Source organism: Cupressus sempervirens, chromosome 11, assembly GCF_028749045.1.
Source record: "Cupressus sempervirens isolate cs-2001-9-10 chromosome 11, ASM2874904v1, whole genome shotgun sequence".
In the NCBI taxonomy this organism is placed as follows: Eukaryota; Viridiplantae; Streptophyta; class Pinopsida; order Cupressales; family Cupressaceae; genus Cupressus; species Cupressus sempervirens.
This window is the reverse complement of record NC_143128.1, coordinates 592859756-592879144: the sequence shown is the minus strand read 5'-3', so window position 1 is coordinate 592879144 and position 19389 is coordinate 592859756. Positions and strand designations below refer to the sequence as shown.

At 35.9% G+C, this 19389-nt stretch overlaps 1 protein-coding gene across 1 annotated transcript in view; it reads left to right on the top strand.

The window, feature by feature from the left end:
• The window catches only part of NTMC2T4 (Calcium-dependent lipid-binding (CaLB domain) family protein), a 123435-nt gene that overhangs the window by 63921 nt on the left and 40125 nt on the right, over positions 1 to 19389 (top strand). The window contains exons 4-6 of the mRNA XM_089811336.1: positions 2323 to 2443; positions 11374 to 11492; positions 11650 to 11748. Coding sequence (XP_089667462.1) covers positions 2323 to 2443; positions 11374 to 11492; positions 11650 to 11748 — 339 coding nt within the window. The remainder of the gene's footprint in view (positions 1 to 2322; positions 2444 to 11373; positions 11493 to 11649; positions 11749 to 19389) is intronic.

Below are 19389 nucleotides of genomic sequence, written 5' to 3'. Positions count from 1 at the left end.
AAAGTCAAAGTTATAATTATAAACTATAATTGTATAGATATAATTATAAGAAGAGTGATACTCCTAAATTTATAATTGCCAATAATAAAATAACTCCTATATTATATTCATAAATTGTAAAAATGATATGTCTCAAAACGTTATCAAACATCGAAAATTCAAATTACAAGCCATATTTAATAATCAATTCCATATTCATCTTCATTATAAGCATCAAGGTCAATTGTCTATTTTCTATTCACCTAATTTTCATTGATTCCTAAAATAAATGGGTGGAACCTCCTATATTATATTCATAAATTGTAAAAATGATAAGTCTCAAAACGTTATCACACAACGAAAATTTAAATTACAAGCCATATTTAATATCCAATTCCATATTCATCTTCATTATAAACATCAAGGTCAATTGTCTATTTTCTATTCACCTAATTTTCATTCATTCCTAAAATAAATGGGCGGTAAATCTTTTTAAAACTGACCAACCTACATTATAATTAATTATTATTATTTCAATATATTTTATCTTTACATTTGAAACACTGATTCTTATTATAATACCATCTACTAAAGGACTACGATACTAAAAATGATTTAATTAAAAGGAGACAGCCTGAACTGCAAATATAAAATATGTGTAAGTTGTAATGTAAAACAATGTCACTATGTTTACATCTGTAAAGAATTTCCAAATATTAATGGGTGTATGGTAATAATGAAACTGGCAGCTGCTAGAAGTAGAGTCAACACTTGACGGCATTGAAGGGGTTACATTAAATAGAAGATTGTAAAACAATTGCAATATGTTGAATAATGTTTGATCATGATCAAGAATGGAAAATGATAGTCAAAACCCCGGCGCACCCGATGCGCATAAGCGCCCAGTGCAGGTGCGTCACGCACCTGAGTACCCTCGCCAGGAGTTTTTCTGCTGCCGCACTGGTCAAGCACCCGGGGGAGACGCAATGCTTGGGTGCGCGGGTGCTTCTTGGGTGCTCGTGAGGTGCTTCCTGGGTGCTTCTCGAGTGCTTGCAGGGTGCTTCCTGGGTGCTCGCGAGGTGCTTCCTGGGTGCTTCATGGGTACTCAATTTGATATGGCTATGATACATTATTATTATTTCATTGTTTCATGCTATTCGGCTCATTGTCATCATGAGCATCTTTATGATATATGATATTCATAGAATCATATTTGAAGAATGAATTTTGAATCTTGCATCTTGAACTAAGTTGATTTGTTAAATGGTCATTAGTAATGGTTATGAAGTTTCAAGTTTCAAGTTTGAACTTATGGTTTGTGAATCACATTTCAATTGTTTCTTTTCATTGTATTCAACTATATTTGGTATGTTAATGTTATATAATATATTGAAGTATCATTTCATAATTAGCATTTTCAGTCATATATATTATATATATACTATGCAACCCCCTCCCTCCACTCCCCCTCCTCCCCTACCCCCCCACCCCCCCCTCCGCTCCCCCACTGCCGCACCCCCGCCGTCCCCTGCCGTCCCCAAATTGAGGCTTTTTTTTTCCCGCACCTGAAACTCGTCCCGACGTCCCCCCGCACCGCCGCACCCCCGCGCCGGGGTAACACTGGAAAATGATGAGTGTGTCTCGAAGTTGTGGTTTTTGGCCATGACGAAGATCGTACAGGTTGCAGGCTATTTAGAAAAATTAAACAGTTGAATAAAATATTCTTGCAGACTCCACTCTACAAAAGTCCCAGGTTTGTCCCCAGTCTGGCCTGAACACCTGGATACATTGAAGGTAACCCACAGTGGGCCTTGGGCTGGACATAGGATGAACCTGGTGGAAATTTGAACCAAACCTGGACCCAGATCCAGAGGCTGTAGCATGAATCTGGCATCTTAGCGATAATGTCTATAAACTGTAACCAAATAATTATATCTCATTGGAATCATCTACAACTAGCATGATTGAGATGTAAAGAATATGCAATTACTAATGCCTGTGGAAACAAGGCACATATGCCTGTGACTCTCACAGTATAAGTTAGATGAGTAAGGTTTGATTAATTGAGGATAACATTATGATTTATCGATTTGAGAGTGGCTTCCTAAATCCTCTAGTTTTGTCCAAGCCTTGTGTTATCTTTGTTAACCATTTGTTAAAAGGATATTTTGGTTTGTAATTTACGCATGTCAAGCAATCTTGCTGGTACTTTAATCTATGATGGTTACCTAATTACAGTAGAATTTATGCATATTATCATCCCTTGAACTATAATAAAGGGGTTTCCAATGAAAACAATTAATCTTTTAAAAGGTTCCATGTTTGACATTTTTTCTGCTGTAGGCAGCAGAAATGTTGATTAAGGAATCTGTGGAACCACTCTTGGAAGAGTATCGTCCTCCAGGAATATCAGCATTAAAATTCAACAAGCTTTTTCTTGGGACTGTAGCTCCAAAAATTGAAGGTGAGCTTTCTGTATAATTTTCAAAAGCATTTCCTAAAAATATGTATTTGCTTATGCAGGTACAGTTGCATTATCATTGATGAAAATTTGACGCTCCACCAAATGAATGGCTTATCCATGTAGAATAGCACATTGTCTATTAACTCTTCCTTTAAGCATTTAATAACAAAACATATTGGATACCCTTGTTATGTGCACACAACAAAAAATGGCTGCAACAGTATGTTTGTTAATCTCTTAATATATCAAGTACATATAAATGTAGTTTACGTTTTGATTTCTTGATGCACAATAATGCAAACATGTAAATGATGCCATGCAAGATAAATTGTAAAGGTGCACATAGTTATTGCACTCTTTTAATTGTTTTGTATCTCTAATAAAATAATGGGAGTATTATAGATTAGGATCAATTATCATTGTAAGCTAAACTGAATATAGGTAATTAAATCAAAACTTGGTCTTCAATAGGACTCAAAGACCCTGAAAAAGGCCTGGGTCAGGACTAAGTAAATTTTGTACAGTGAAATTACTTTCTGGGTTGTGTAAAAAGCTGATGACTTTCATGCTGGCAAACCTTTGCTGCAAATGCTTGTTCTGTTGGAGGTCTACTGGCGCTCCTTGCAAATCCTGATTTTTTTTTATCTCTCTGAATCTGTAATGTTAATTGTTATCAAGTTAAGAATAAGCTTTGTGGTTTTGACAGGTCGTAAATATAAATTGATAAAATTATTAGGTAACCATCTTCACATATTCTGTATTGTACTTGCTAAGGCTGATCCATCCATTTGTAGTCTCAGTAGTTATTCAGCAAGATTGAATCAATCCAAGCATGTTATTTTTTTGTTTTCTTTTGAGCTAGCAAAAGAGCCATGATTTTGTGGTCCTAGCTTTGCTCTAAACAATCCCAGACATTAACTCTTACTGAATTCCAACACTAGCTGTGCACAATAAAACTGTAGCACTGGATTCCACCCCCTTAATTGAGAGTCTATTTTATGGAGGTCTGAGGCTCTTGCTATTGTCTAAACTGATCTCCAACACTAGTTTGTTCCTGCATAAATCACTTGGTCTTTCTATGATTCAAAAGTAAGAGCTAGCACTGGCCAGTAGGCTGATTTAGTTCTGAGAGTTTTGCTTCCTTGATGAAATCATTTTCCAAGTTTGATCTGAGCATAGATTGATAAGCTCAATCTGGAATATCAGGTTTGTGCACTTTTGTTGTTTACTTGGTCATGTGAGTAATGTGTATCCTTATGTTGCACAATGTGATGGCTAAAAAATTCTTTGTTATCTAAACAGGTTCTACTTGTTAGCTTTCTTGGGTTACCACATTTAATCATGGACAGTACCGGAATTTGTTTCGTTCTATTAGCACAATGATTGCTACAAGTTTTTGCAATCTTTGGGACTGTTGTTGTATCCTAATTGTTCGATTCTTGTGTGCATTACTTGAGGATGTAGTGATCTGTAGGCATAGTCCTATACCTGGTTGGCATACATTTCTGACTGCCACCACATACTATAACTTTACTACACATAGTGGGCAGCATAGGAGCAGGACTTGGGGAAATTTTCACAACATATTGCGAGATCTTGTTGCTCATCCCCACCCCCACCCCTCTTTCCCCCTTCCGTCCCCCAGCTGTTCCCAAATTCATGCCCCTTTGTCCCCCCATCCCGGAAACTTGTCCCTGTCTCCCCGTCCCCCAGGGCGGTGTAACTATGATAATAATCAAAATATGAAATATAAAATATATGATACATAATTAATTATTTATCAATAATATATAATAACAATATATCATATAAGATTAATAATATATCATTACTATATTATTTATTAATATGATAGTTAATAATATTAAAACATAATTATTAAAATAACTAATTAAGGCCCTCAGAAGAGTCGTCTCTCCTCATACCCCGTTCTAGTATATAGTGAGGGAAGGTTAATATTACATATGAAGTGGGGGATCTAAAGTTAGCGTATACACAATCAGAGCTGGAGACTAGAACACAAATGAGTAATTAGATCCAGTAAGCAGTCTAGGAACAATACAGTGAGCAGCTTCAGGATGAGATAAAAAGTAGAAACACTTCTTATTATTTCCAAATCAGATTACATGATACAGTTTACAAACCTAAATGGAAGAAAGAGTTGGCCTGCTTCAAGGGCACATCAAGCAAGTCTACTGCATGAATTGCTGAAGGTAAAACAGGTAAAGGAAGGGATAGAGGAAGGTAAGAATAATACGTTTAGTTCTTAATATAGATCATTAGATGTTCATACTTGATGTTTGTATACATACGAGTTGCACCATTTCTAAATAACTTGGTGTAAATTATTTCAGTCAATTTAATATTTGATAAAGTGCATAAATATTAATATGTATCTATACAACATTTACACCTTTTATTATGTTTTCTATTCTCTTGCTCTTCATCCTGAGGATGGATCACTGTGTGTGATCCAAAATGTCGATGCTAAAAATTTAGACACAATCAAATTCCAGAAAAAAGTTCTGATATCTTTTATGTAAATTATTTCTCTCAATGAATGCATAAAATATTAATACATGTCTGCACAATAATTAAATGGAATATATATATCTGGAAGATGTAGAGGTATACATGATCAAAGGACTTTGTATATATGGATATTCATAAAATACAGATAATCGACACACCTGAATCAGAATTTTACTTTTATATATGTGATAGTAGAAGTTAAATAACAATAAATAAATAAATAAATAAATAAATAAATAAATATATACATATATATGTATATATGTATATTGATCGGTAATAGATATATTTATTAGTTATCCTGGAAATAGTTTGGCTGGGCCCAGTGAAGGCTACAATAAAGGAGCCTACTCCATAAAACAGAAATTCATAGGACTACAATAACGGAGCTAGCTCAGCTCCCTAGAAACACAAAATTGAAAAGACTAATACTCAAACTGGCTAAAGTCGAGTAAATTAAGGGTTACTTTTAGCATCTCCCTTCCTATGTGATCATAGGGCCATATCAAAAGAACATTGTGTTTTCTTTGCTCTCTTGCCCTTCATAGTCACCCACCCATCCTCCACTTTGACTGCCTCATCCTGCCATTCAATGGCGTTACACTCCAAAGACTTTTTGTCATTTGCATATCCTTCATTTTGTTGAGAAACATCATCCTCCCTCTGCCATTCCTGGTTTGGTTTTTTCACTGTTTCTAGGGCATTGCAGATTCGACTGGTGGCAGATATAGATATTCTTACTTGGCTTACTGCTCTTAGGTTACTGTTGTTGGTTCTGATCTGTCCACTAGGGCCTGCTGCTGGTACATTCAAGCCACTATTCTACTGGGTTCGATTGGGATTGAGATTAATTGTCTCCCTCGATATCAGTTTTCTTTGGATGCTCCTACTCATCTTCTCCCCTTTTGTCAGGAGTTGAACGGGCATGTTAGACTCAATATTTACACACAATACATTAGGACGACTTGGATTAACCCTTCGAGAGGGCTGCATTTGTGGATGACCCATTATGCTGAGCACTTGTTAGATATCCGTGACGTGCGTCCTGCATATGTGACCTGATGTTGGTGTCATGCCCTTTGTATCTTGCTTGGTTCCTTCAGGGTTGGATCCATCGGCTTAGATACTAGACTGACTATCACATCCCCAGAGAGGACTGTATTTGTCATTTATGTACCTTGGTGGAGACAGAAATAGAGATTCACTTCATCTTTCATTGTCCTATCTACTATGAGATCAGAGGGATGTTTTACTGTCTTTTCCAAGATTGTAGGTCCTTATCGGCTTTTTTCAGTTATATTGACTAGCATTGCCTAACACTCTATCTTCGAGAGTCTACAACTTCGAGATCGTACTTTGTAGCTTCTTTTTCCTTAGCACCATACTTTGGATTAGTGTATCACCGACTTTTATGCACCCATGTCCCCCGCCGGGGGCATGAAGTGATAATTCTGCACTCCTGCTCCCAACCACATTAGATCAGTAAGAGCTTGTTCTGGACTCACCAGACAACGACACTCCTCATGCGATAGTATTCAGAGACGTTTCGGGACCCTTGGTTGCCTTGTTCGCTATCCTTGGGTGGTGGACTTCTTCCAACCAAGGAATGACCCCTAGTCCTTGTCTTTGGCATCTTCCTTTACTTCTTTGTTACTTTGTTGCTTTGTTCTTTTATGGGGACCATTTGGTGTCCATGCCATGGTTGGTTTCCATTGTTTGTAAACTTTCAATCCCTTAGAACTATGTTGGTCTCTTGTTGGACATCAATAAATTTATCTATCCCCCTACAATCTGGCACAACTAAAATCTTGTTTTGTTCTACATCCTTCACCCTATTTGGACAATTGTCTTCTGTAGCTAGATTCACCACTGCATTAGATTGAGGAAGCGGAGGCTTCTCCCCGCTAACCGCTTGAGAAAAACTCTTATTTTACTCACCTTTTTTTTTTCCAGTGTATAATGGTGGTGGGAAACATCCTTCCGCTATGTGGCCAACTTGTCCAGCCTCAGCTTGGCACATTTGGCAGCTAAAGAATTCAATGTGGAAAACATCTTTTGCAACAAAAAGGTACTTCCTCATAATGCAAGGGTTGTACCCAAATTCCTTTTAAGGTTTTGAGATTATTTTTTAGAGGGAGGCCATCAACAATATTCATCTCCACTAAAATTTGTGCTTAGGTTGAATGTAGGAGGTTTGATGACTCCTCATCAACAATTAAAAAGTTCGCTAAAGAATCTACAATAGCTCCCAAGAGAGAGTCGAACTAGAAATGCAAAGGCAGATTCAAAATCCTTACCCAAGGTAGAACCCTGTCAAAAGTTTCCAATAGAGGGCAAAAAGATGGGTGCCAAGGTTTTAGTATTAGAGGATGCTTATTTTCCCAACACTAGAGACCCTTGTGCAAAATCTTCTACCTATCTCCAACATTTTCAAAAACAACAATAAAGAAGCTCCTTATACATGGGTATAGTTGAACATACCCCTTCATCAATGGCTCCCAATTCGCTGATATGAATATCCATTGATGGAGCTCAAAAAAGACAACAATATTGATATTTATTTCTACATCTAACTCATTAGATAGTTCAACTATTTTGGCCACCACCACACCTCTAGCCTCCATTACTGATTTTCCCCTTCCTGAACCAGAAGGCCCATTTGGGTGTCCCTGTGAAGACAAACCTCCTCTGCAAACCCCAGTCCTCCTTTCCTATTTACACCATTAATCCCCCACTTGTCCACCTACTTTCTAAGTAGATTTCTCGTTCTTTGGAATCTTATCATCCATGGACAAATGTTGTTTGTTGATAGTCCCAATTACCCATTTTTACTACATGTTCACCTTGCAATGATCCCTCAATTCTGTTGTGAGGACCCCCTTGTTGAAAGCCCTTGAAGTCACTTTGTCGCACTATCTCCTCCTCTCCTCAAGGGCATCACAGGGTTTCAAACTGCTGTCAGTCTGCCTTGTCATGGCCAAACCACTCGCTGTCGAAGCCTTGAGACTTTCTCTTTCATGCCCGCGCATGAGGGAGGTGCCACCAGAAGCGTTCAACCATCGCGTTGGAGAAACCTAGCACCCAAAGTAGATGGGATCACCATCACTAATTGAAAATTTTCATTATATATATATATATATATATATATATATATATATATATACACATAAATAAAATTAAAATAATACTATATATATGGGAATGAAATCAGAACTAGATATATAAGTACACATATGTGTGTGTGAGAGAGTGTATACATACATACATACATACATGTCTATAAAATTTGTAGTATATATAGATGTTTTCAAATTGTACATGATACTGACAATGATATTTCTATGGTTGAGGATATTGCATTTAATTTCATAGCAATAAACATAAATGTTGTTACCTTAATCAGACTCTTGGTATGTAATGCCCCATTTTTGCTAGCATTGGAGTTTGAGAGATTAGCCTATTATAGTGATTGTAGGCTAATTATTGTGAATAGAGGGTCTTTTGAAGGTAGTGGCTTGGTTTGGGAGGGTCTTGACTTCTCTACAATTTAGTAAATTATAGGTTGGTCTTTGTTTTGCTCATATTGGACTTTGTTTGGGCTTAGTTTTGTGTACTTACTATTTGTGGTAAGCCGGGTGTTGATTGAGATGGACCCTTTCTTTTTTATGCAAAGTGCATTTGGTCACATGGAGAAATAATTGGTGTGACTCAGCTTAGTTAAATGATGAGTATTTTGGGAGTTATTATATTTTTTTGTGGCCAAATTATTATTAAATCATTAAATGACTTATTATAAAGTTATAATTTGAGTTTATAATTTCACTTAAGTTGAAGGTTGAGTCATCATTGGAAGGGGCCATTTATTTAATTAATTATACGCCTAAGCCAAGTATTAAATGTTATAAAGTTGTGTTGGAGAAGCTTTGTGAGTGAAGTTAAATTTTGGAAATAAAAAAGCCATTTGGAGATTATAAATGAGCTCTTTGTGAGGGAAAAGGCATCTGAATATTTGATTGATTATTTTGCTTGGTTGTCTTTGTGACATTGTTTGAGTTTCGTGCCCTTGCTGAGGTATAAGGGTCTGAAGCTGGAAGCGAGTTTGAATCACTACTGAGGTATAGTGATTTCATTATAATCTCCATCTCTGTACATGCTGTGGCTTTGGAGAATACAATTGGATTGAAAGATAAAATTTTGAATATTGCCAGACCTTGAAATTATCTGAGTGCTTGCCAAGTGTTTGATTAAATGCCTAAATCTTTTTTTGGTAAAGGGAATTAATGTTTGTTTAAGCTATAATAATTATAGGGTTATTACATGGTATCTCAATCGCGGTACATTTTTGCATTTGCCTGCCATAATTAACCATATTAGAGTAAGTGACAGATAAGGCACTGTGTCTATTCCCCAACTGCATTAAGATTATAGAAGATAAGGTAAGGCTTGTGGTGGAATGGACTATATTGCATCATACAAAGGCACTAGGTAAGGCTTGCGGTGGAGTAGGCATGAGCTACATCATACAAGGGCTCTAGATAAGGCATGTCGTGAAATGAGCATGGGTTACATCATACGAAGGCGCTATCTTGCAAGAGATAATCCACATTGGTGGAGCGAGTTAGAATAACAGGGCAAGGTGAGTTCCACTAGGTGTGGCAACCCCATGAAGCATGGGCCCAAGGTTTGGGCTAGGGCACCCTTTTGTAATTTACCATCCGTCTTAGGGAAGCAAAAATATTACACAATACATGTTGTATGGATTGGAATGCTCTTAATAAAGTTATAAATGCAGAAGATAGATTATATTATGTCAAAAATATATTTAGTCTTTGAGAGTATATTTGTGCTCCTTTCATTTTTTTGCAGGATCTAAATCAGGAATTACCTTGTAAGAAGGTTTTTTAGTGGTAAAGTTATATCTCTAATAATTATACAATTCTTATTATAACAAAAAAGTGATTCTAGGGCAAAAAGTAGGGTAATCCCAAAAGGGGACATTACATAGTTTGCTATCTAGTTTGAGCTTGAGAAGTGACAAACATGGATTTGTTCACACTGTGAAGTAAATAAATCAAGATTTTCACAATTAAAATGTTGTGCAGCTTTTGATCTATCAACTGTATTACACTTATTTTGTTGCTGTGCTGACTTTCTGTGCATGGAGTAGCACATCACAAGAAAGTATGATTCTATAGAAATGGTTAATGTACAATGCAACTGTAATTGTATTGAGTAGGTGACCCTAAAATTATGTATTGGGCCCCACCTCCACTCTACAACAATAGGGAAAAACCATGGCGATCCTAGATCTCCCAAAGCCAAGTTTTAATCAGTTTTTCAAGAAAAATTGAATACCCAGTTAGGTTTGCTAAGTCTGTTTTGATGTTTTTCTTGTATCACATGCTAATGGTTAGCATCGGCTGCATTTTCCACCACCCAATAATAAGTATTGTTTTGTTTGTATCTCCACATAATATTTATAAATTCTATGGAAATGCCATGTCTCTCAACTGTATGTATAGAGTACAAATTATGGTTTACATGAAACTAGCACAAAATTGTTCATCTCAAATAATGGTCGATGGTAGGGATTTTGTCAAACCAAGCATGGACTTGCCACACATAATTGCCTATTCTTTCTCATCCAACTTTCAAGTTTTCTACCCCTCCATAAAAGCAGTGTTTGTTTGTTTTGCCACACAATCTACATTGAGTCTATGTGCAAGCAATGTCTCTTCTTTGTGCCTCTGTGTTGTGTGTAAATAATACAAAGTGCAGTACATTTAGAACTGGCACAAATGTGTTACTGTTCATGTACAATAATTTGAAATAACTATGTTTATTCAAGTTAAGCATGGAGTTGCCTGGCATGAATAGCTTCGTTTTCTCATTAGTTATTTGATAGTACTATTGTGCTTCTCTCTCTTCTACATGCTGGAGGTTCCTGGATCGATATTTTCAGTGCCCTATCTTTGAGTGCAAAATGTTGAATAGAGCATCTTAGAGCTTTCTCTTCCTTTTTGATAGGACTAGCTCTCACTGAAGTTGCAAATATGATACTTGTTAGTTTTCAATTTATCTTTGTGTTCTGTATGCAACTCATTAGTGACTGGCATGTGTATTTGAGTAGCCTTCACAACCAGGTTTACTTTCTATGGGAAAAATGATTATAAAACTATTGCTACCTGGTTATTTCTAGATTCTAGTATTTTATGGAATCCCACCATGGACTCACTATGAATTTTTGAGAATGAATGAATAGAAAGTACCTTTATAGCTGGCAATATCTTATCAAAGTTTGAACGAATTTCAGAAATCACTAGTCTGGAGATTTTTGGTTGAAGTTCTTTTTATAATTGTTCTCTAGATTCAACAAGTTAAAATTCTGATTGATATAGGTATCCGAATGCAAAGCTTGAAGAAAGGTCAACTCATTATGGATTTAGATTTACGTTGGGGTGGTAATCCCAGTATAATACTTGGAGTTCAGGCACTTGTTGCCTCATTACCTATACAGGTGAGTCTTATAGTTTTATTTTTATTTAAATGTGATTCACTATGAAAAATTATACTCAAATTTAACGTATCGATTTACATGCTGAGCTGATTTATTTATTTATTGGATTATGCCTTACTATTCAATGAATTGGTGGTGCTCTTTTTTGAATTTGCAGTTAAAAGATCTTCAGGTCTTCACTGTAGTGCGTGTGATCTTTCAACTTGCTGAAGATATACCCTGCATTTCTGCTGTAGTTGTTGCTCTTCTTTCTGAGGTTTGACATTTTAACCACTCATTGTTAATCTTGTTTTTAGAAAACTGATTTCGTGCTCTATAATCCTCATTCATCATGTGTTCTATCTACCCTCTATTTGTAGGGTAAATTTCACCTAGTCTAATTTAAAGAATTTTAAACTTGCACTCAAATCATTGAGCTTGGACCAACATAGGGTAAAATATGCCAAGGAGGAAAGAGGTTGGATTATTATCCAATAACACTCTCCCATAACAGAATTGACCCTGCTAAGTTGCTAACATTAGGACATGCCGATAGCCAGTCTTGAGGTAGGCAGGCCTAGTATTTCAAAATAGATAAGTGAGCTATAACGATGTAGGAGATAACAGAGTGACAAAAATTGCCAGGCATGCAAGAGAAGGAAACCCATATGTTATGTCATTTATAGGTCAACTGTCAATGTCAATGCTTTCTGATCAAAATTGACAACTTGTAAGAAGATGAAAATAACTAGACTAATGTCATAGGATTGATGTAATTACATAGAGTAGTACAAATGTTTAATTGACTGCATAACTTACTTAGGCAATGTTATATAGCATTGTGAAGTTGTTTGATTGTTGAGAATACAATCAAGTGATCTGTTAGAAACTAAAAATCTCACCTTTATGGAGGTGTAACGCCAGAGGAAAGGATGGAGGGAACTGATTTGCTGCATTTGGAAGTGTTTGGGCCATGCACTAACACCGAAGTATCATCCTTTTCCCTTATTCTGCTGGGGTTAAGGGACTGTGTTCCCCTCTTCTTGATGCCCCAAAAGATGATATATGTGCCAAATGTTTGAAAAGGAAAAATAAAGATTAGTGCTTTATTTATGGTAGAATTGGAAACAATTCACAAAAATTCAAATTCAAATGAGTTGATGTGGAATGCACTCTAAATATTCAAATAAACCAACAATGTAGGATGCAAGCCAAGACTCACCTAAATGCATGAATAGAATGGATTATGACATGTTAATTTGAAGCTTTGTATCCCTAAGTAATGGTGGGGCTCCCAAATAAGCTAAGTTACTGGTTCGGGTTTGGTTTGAAGTTCAAGAATCAGTTCACAAGTGCGTCAAAATTTTGGAAAGGGGTTTGGGTTTGTTTGGGTTGATTAGTACAAAAACATGTAAAAATTATATATATATACATATTTATGAAGCATGTGTTAAAATTGTAATGTAGCATAGTAGCATAAACACATTTAAACAACAAAAACACCATAAACTTTAATCATAGTGATCATACCATCATATAGTTTAAGTAACAATTTTGACATCAAAGATTCGAAACATTGAAGGTTCTCTTTTAGAGCCCTGCTAGCTGAAAAGATAAATAAAACAGGGGTGCCCATTGGCTCTCGCTATATTTGTGATTGCTTCGGATGGTAATCTTTTACTTGTTGTATGATCGTTCTCTTCCCAGTAAGGATAAACTCTTGAATATTCAGTTTGCTGATAATACTACATTTTTGGCGATTTTAGAGCAATGGAAATTTGAGAACCTAATGTGCAAGCTTGATGGTGCTAAGATTTCCAAGAGCAAGTTTATGTTGCTAAGCTGTAACTGTTCACCTCTTGACCTCTTGACTAGTTTAAGAAGTTTGAGCTGAATTGAGAGGGTTCCAACATGCGAGATACCTTGGCATCATTTGCTATCAATCCTTCACTCAAATCAATGTGGGATTGGATTAAGTTAAAATTGAAATAAATCTCCAAATGGAATAGACACCATATTTCCTTAGTTTATAGAAAGCAAGTTTGTCAAAAAATTATTTTCTCTTATTTTCTGTACTAGGCGTATGGCTACTTTGCATGAAATATCCCAAACAGATATTGACCCGATTTCTTTCTCAAAATATCATTCAAAACATAAACATATGAAGTTGCATTATTAAAACTCAGTAATATAAACCATAGGAAATATCCCCAATAGATATTTATCTAGTTTCTTTCTCAAAATAATATTCAGGATTCAAGCATATGAAAATGCATTACAAACCAATAGTACAAAAACCAGTAAACTCTCATAATTTTTTAAAAAACATGTTATTGCATTATTCAACAGCAATACAATAACCAACATTTAAAATCCAATCTTAAACACTGTTTTATAGTCAGATTAGAACACTAAGAGAAGAACTTGTAAACACACGTGAGACACCTGATGTGACGTTTCCATGGACAATGGGTTTGCGTCCATTGTGTACCGGCACGAGGGGCTATGTCCTCACACTGGCTGAAAGCTGGAGCTTTCTAATAACTCTTGAAAGAGAGAAACTGAAAACGGAATTATAAATCAAGCATGCCAAATGAATGAGTCTCTTCTCCTTTTATCCTCACAGCTGTGACTCTTTGATTCCCTTCTTGGCTTTTCGTGATATCTCTCCTTGTCATTTTTAGCCCACTTTATAATATTAAATTGACTTTTTATAATTTGAATCCACGCTCTTAAAGTCAATTTTAATATTATATGAATATGTCTTTAACTTTTCTAATGTCCCAAAAAGGGGACATTACATTGCAATGGTCAAGTTGATGAAATTCAAAAAAGAATCATGAAATTCCTTTCATTCGATGACAATTAACGACATGGTTTGTTTGGGCTTGAACCCACAGAAGTTCGAACCCGTTCGAGCCCACAGTCAAAAAATCGCACCCTGCCCGAACCAAACTTCATACTGGACCCAAACTTCGAACTGGTTCGAACTTTTGCTGGTCCGGGGGTGTAGGGACAAACCATGGTAACTTAGCAAATAAGTGTTAGTTATGTCTGCCATTCACATCAAGTTCTTAATCCAATAAATTACGTGCAAGTGATGCACCTAATTTGGGTGTCTTATTAGAGCCACATTAGTATTGGAATAAAAGAAGATTATGTTTAGCTAGTCACATTGTCTAATTAATGAACATACAAGCTATATACTATATATAGCAAATTACATGGCAGTTCTCTTAGAAAGAACAAACCGTTTAACTGAAGCTTCAAATTGAAGCTAAAAACAGGAACTACATTTTCAAATAAAAGAAGCCTAAGAGGACCTTTAAAGATCTCTACTAGCCAAAGGCAAGAACCTATAACACAATTTTAAATTTTGAGCCTCTTATCTGGGAGGTCTTGGGTTCGAGTCTACTCAAGCTTAACAAATAATAATAATAATCTAAGTTACCGATTCGGATGTGGATTCCGAAGCTGATACGGGATGCAGGGATTTTTTTTTTTTTGGATGCGGATGCAGGAGGAAACATATATATATTATAACAAATGATATTATTATCGGGACCTGTTTGCTAGACAATCTTCTCAATACACAAGTGCTAATCTGGAATAGCACCAAATCTGCCAGATTCTCCAATATCGATGGTCTCCTAGTACAGACTTCAAATCGGATATATGTGGTGTTTGTTGTCACCTCTACAATTAGCATCTTTAGATTGAACCATATGCACCATACATACCAACATCAAAAATCTTCGTCTGACATCTTTTATTTTGTTCTAAGTTATAAAGATCCCCCACTGCAAATGATAAGGAAACCATTTGTCATATTTAAGTTGAGATTGCCGCTTTAATCCTGTCATAATTTAAAATCTTGTCACATGAGAAATGCAAGCACCAACAACCTTGACGGCACCACAATCAATTAATAAAATTTCCGTCCTAATTCCACTTATCGGCTCTTATCCAACTAGCCTCCTCAAACAAGTGAATAACTATAATAAAAATTGTTTTTATTATTGACCTGTATTCTTGCTGTGTTATCAGGACCTGTTTGCTAGACAGTCATAGAAAATGTTTTTAATAGTTTCTTTTGACTTTAACACTTGCTGGGCTCACGGATGCTCCTAGATGTGTCTGGAAGCCCTGCGGAAACTGGCCGGAAGCCAGCTACAGGCTCCCGAATGCGTCTGGAAGCTAGAGACTAGAGATTGGTTTCCAAACGCATTCGGGAGCCTGCGGATGCTGTCCTCTGGCTTCCAGACGCATTTGGGAGCCTGCGGCTGGCTTCCGGCCAGCATCCACAGGGCTTTTGGATGCATCCTGCATCTGTCTGCCTCCGATGTGGAAGCCTCTGCCTCCTAGGATGAATCGGTATCCTAGATAATAATAATTAATCACAACATATAATAATAATAAATCTTGCCTTCTGCCTCCTATCCATCAAAAAAAAAGAAAAAAGATTGACTAACCAAAAATAATTAAACATCCTAATACCCTCCCTTTGGTATTTGTTCTAAGCTCTAACAACCCTATAAAAGACATAATCTGGAGGTCCTTCGGTCACCAATGCATAGAAGGCTGCCCCCTTCTGATCACGAATGCGTAGAATACTTTGCAAAATGAGCGTGTTACTGAAGACCTTCCTTGATTTTGCAGAACTTCTGGAAATAACCAAGATAACCAAATCCTTCTAACTTGATGTTGGGAAAACAAAACTGTCTCTCCTTGTTGCCAGAGACTGAGTTCAGCTTCTGAAACTGATACCATGATTTTGTCGAGGGAAAAATGCCAAACCCTTTATTGATTTTTTTATGAAAAATTAAAAACCCGAAACTAGCAACACTAGATATGATCTTTTTGAGAAAAAACAGAAACCTTGGAAGCAATTTTTGAGGAGAAAATAAAAAAACCAAACAATAGTTTTTCACTACACATAATTTTTTGAGAAAAATTACAAAACCAAACAAATAAATTTGGAGGGAAAAATTACATAACAGTATATATAATTTTTCGATGATAAAATTACAAACCCAGAATATCATTTTTAAGAAACATTTGTATAAAGCCCAGAATAACTTTTTAAGATCAAATTATAAAAACCTAGAATTTTTTTAACGGTACAGGTACAATTATTTTTTAAAATAGGGGAGGTACTTGGGTACGTCATTTGAAAAAAAAATTAAATATTTTATATAAAATCTGAATATGAGTCATGTGAACGAGTTTTTAAAACAGTGATAAAGTTTTCAGATGTAATGTATTGCTTTATTTCCAGATTTGCAATGTGTTTGTAATAATAATATTATGCTGAATGTGAAGATGCATAACAGAGAAGAAAAACTTTCAACATGAACAAGATCATAAATCATATAATGATGACATTGCAAATGATAAACTTCTGACATAAACAGTGATAAAACTTACTGTTAATCAATATTGTATCAAATCTTTTTTGTTTTTTGTTTTGAAAAAGTTAAAAGTTTACATTGAAAGAATAGCAATCTGGAACTGATTACATATTCAATTAATCTTGATTAACAAGCAGCTGATATGAAAACAAGAAACATAAATCTTGGTCAAGGTCCTTAGCTGTGATGCTCTCCACTGAGTACCCACTGAGTATCGGGTACTTGGGTATGGGTAACAGTACTTGATATGTGTCCCAGGGGTATGGGTAAGAGTACCCATGCAACTATGAAAAAAGTTGACACGATTTTTGAGGTGTTAAATTGATCAAAATTGGGCAATGATTGTTGAGAAAAAAATCGATCAAAACCCAGCATACAAAACATCACTTTCAGTTTGGATAAAACAGGGAAAACCCTCCCATGATTTTTCCTGGCAAAATATCAGAAAACACTAGGTCTGAACTTGAAAACAGCCCTTGACCTGCAGAAAATGACTAGAAAAATTGCGGAAGACCCTTGATGCAAGTGAAAAATGGACACGCAAAAAAAAAACATGGCAGAATTAAAACAGATGATGCAAGATATGTGACCAGGCAAAATTGGCACGGTTTTCCTTAAACTAATGGCGTAATGACATCATGGGCTAGAAGAAGACACCCGCTAAAATCACTATAGAAGAAGACTGAAAACAATAGGGCATAAACATAGGCCGCAGAAGAAAACCGCGGAACCACAGCTTGTGTGAATACTGAGAAAACAAATTGCACAGATTTAGACTTCCTGATGCAGAAGGAAATCCATTGCTTAAGAATACACAGAGAAGTTGCCTTGGCCACTACAAAATGCGAGCAAAAATGACGAGTAGAACTTAATGTGGGAGAAGCTAAATGCAATGCCCAGATCATAGAGAAAATCCCACGAGCAGAAACTTAATTGTGGATTTGAGGCGTTGGAGTCTGAGACACGAAAAACAGAGCTAAAAAACCACAAACCTCAAATCAAAACCAATGTGGTTTTTCACTGAGAAAAGCCACAAAATAATTTACCAAAAACGGTTTATGTTTTTGCCAACAACTTTTTGATTGAAAAAATCAATTAAAAAATGCTGGAAAAATTCGAAAAAGGAGGCCTTGAATTTCCTTTAAAAAACTTGCCAAACTATATAAAACCCCATCAACCTTCTCTGATACAATTTTCAGGTAATTGCAATATCTAATTCATGAATATACAATGTATATATAGAAAACTACACAAGGGTGTTCTTAGAAAGAACAAGCTGTTTAACTGAAGCTAAAACTAGCAGCTAGGTCTTCTAATAAAAGAATACTAAGGTGGCCATTAAAGAACAACTAAAATAATGGACTAATTATAATTAAATATTCTAATAGATTATTTTTAATTGAAGAAAATGTTCAGCTTTTGTAATGTCTTAAACAATGTAACAACACTTGTAAAAGTTTTCAATAACAATGCAAGAATTCCAACACATCCTAATCATCAAGATCCGAGAATGGGTAGGTTGAGAGGGTACAGTGGCTAGGAATGAAAATAAAGAATGCATGCTATGGGCAAGCTGCAAAGCTATTAATGCGTCAGAATCCAAATACAATGTGGTTTAGGTGGCAAACCTTCCAGAACAAATATAAATTTATATCTAATCTTGTGAACATCACTATTTTCTAGAAGTCTTCCACAGAGGATATTTAGCGTCTTAACGCTAGATAATTAATTGAAATCTTCAATTTCTAGTTAAATCCAGGAAAATAATATAATGCAGCAAGTATAGGCTATAGATGACGCCAGAAGCTGATTATAGAAAGAATGCTGTGTTAACTCACAAAACTGTTTTGCTACTGTACGACTGCTTAAGTGCACAAGCAACTGAATGGTACAACTAATACAAAACCTCTTTGTTTTACCTTGGAGTTGTATGGCCACCTCAGACTCTTCAAGAACGATTTGCTAGATTCCCATACGGTACAAGACCCACAAGGAGAGATATCATACTTTTTTGGCTTAGTGGGTACAAGGTGGGCCAATGTAGAAAAGTACATCAATACATAATTTAATCCAGCAGTCTTCAGAAATGGATGCAAAAGTTAATGAATCCAAAAAGAGTAGGTTTTGTCCCAAAAAGCTGATAAATCTGATAAATCGTCAGGGAAGGCTGACTTTTGAGTCAGTGTATTTCTCACATTAAGGAGTACACCTTTTTATTTAAGATTGAAGAATGCTGTCATTCCTTATGAAGAAGTATGGCTTCTGCTGCTTTAACTATATGGTCACTATGAAAGACACCGAACTTAAAAAATGTATACTAGGTCCATGGTTGGTATGGCCACAAATAATTTTATTTAATGTAAACTGAGAGAACTAGAAATGCTTATGCACCTTTCCACAGGCATTGTAATCATTGTGGAATTGCTTGAATGGATAGGAATGTTTTCATCCTTGAATCCAAAAGGAAAAATAGAGGATTCCCACCCTCCCAATCTCAATGCCAAAAG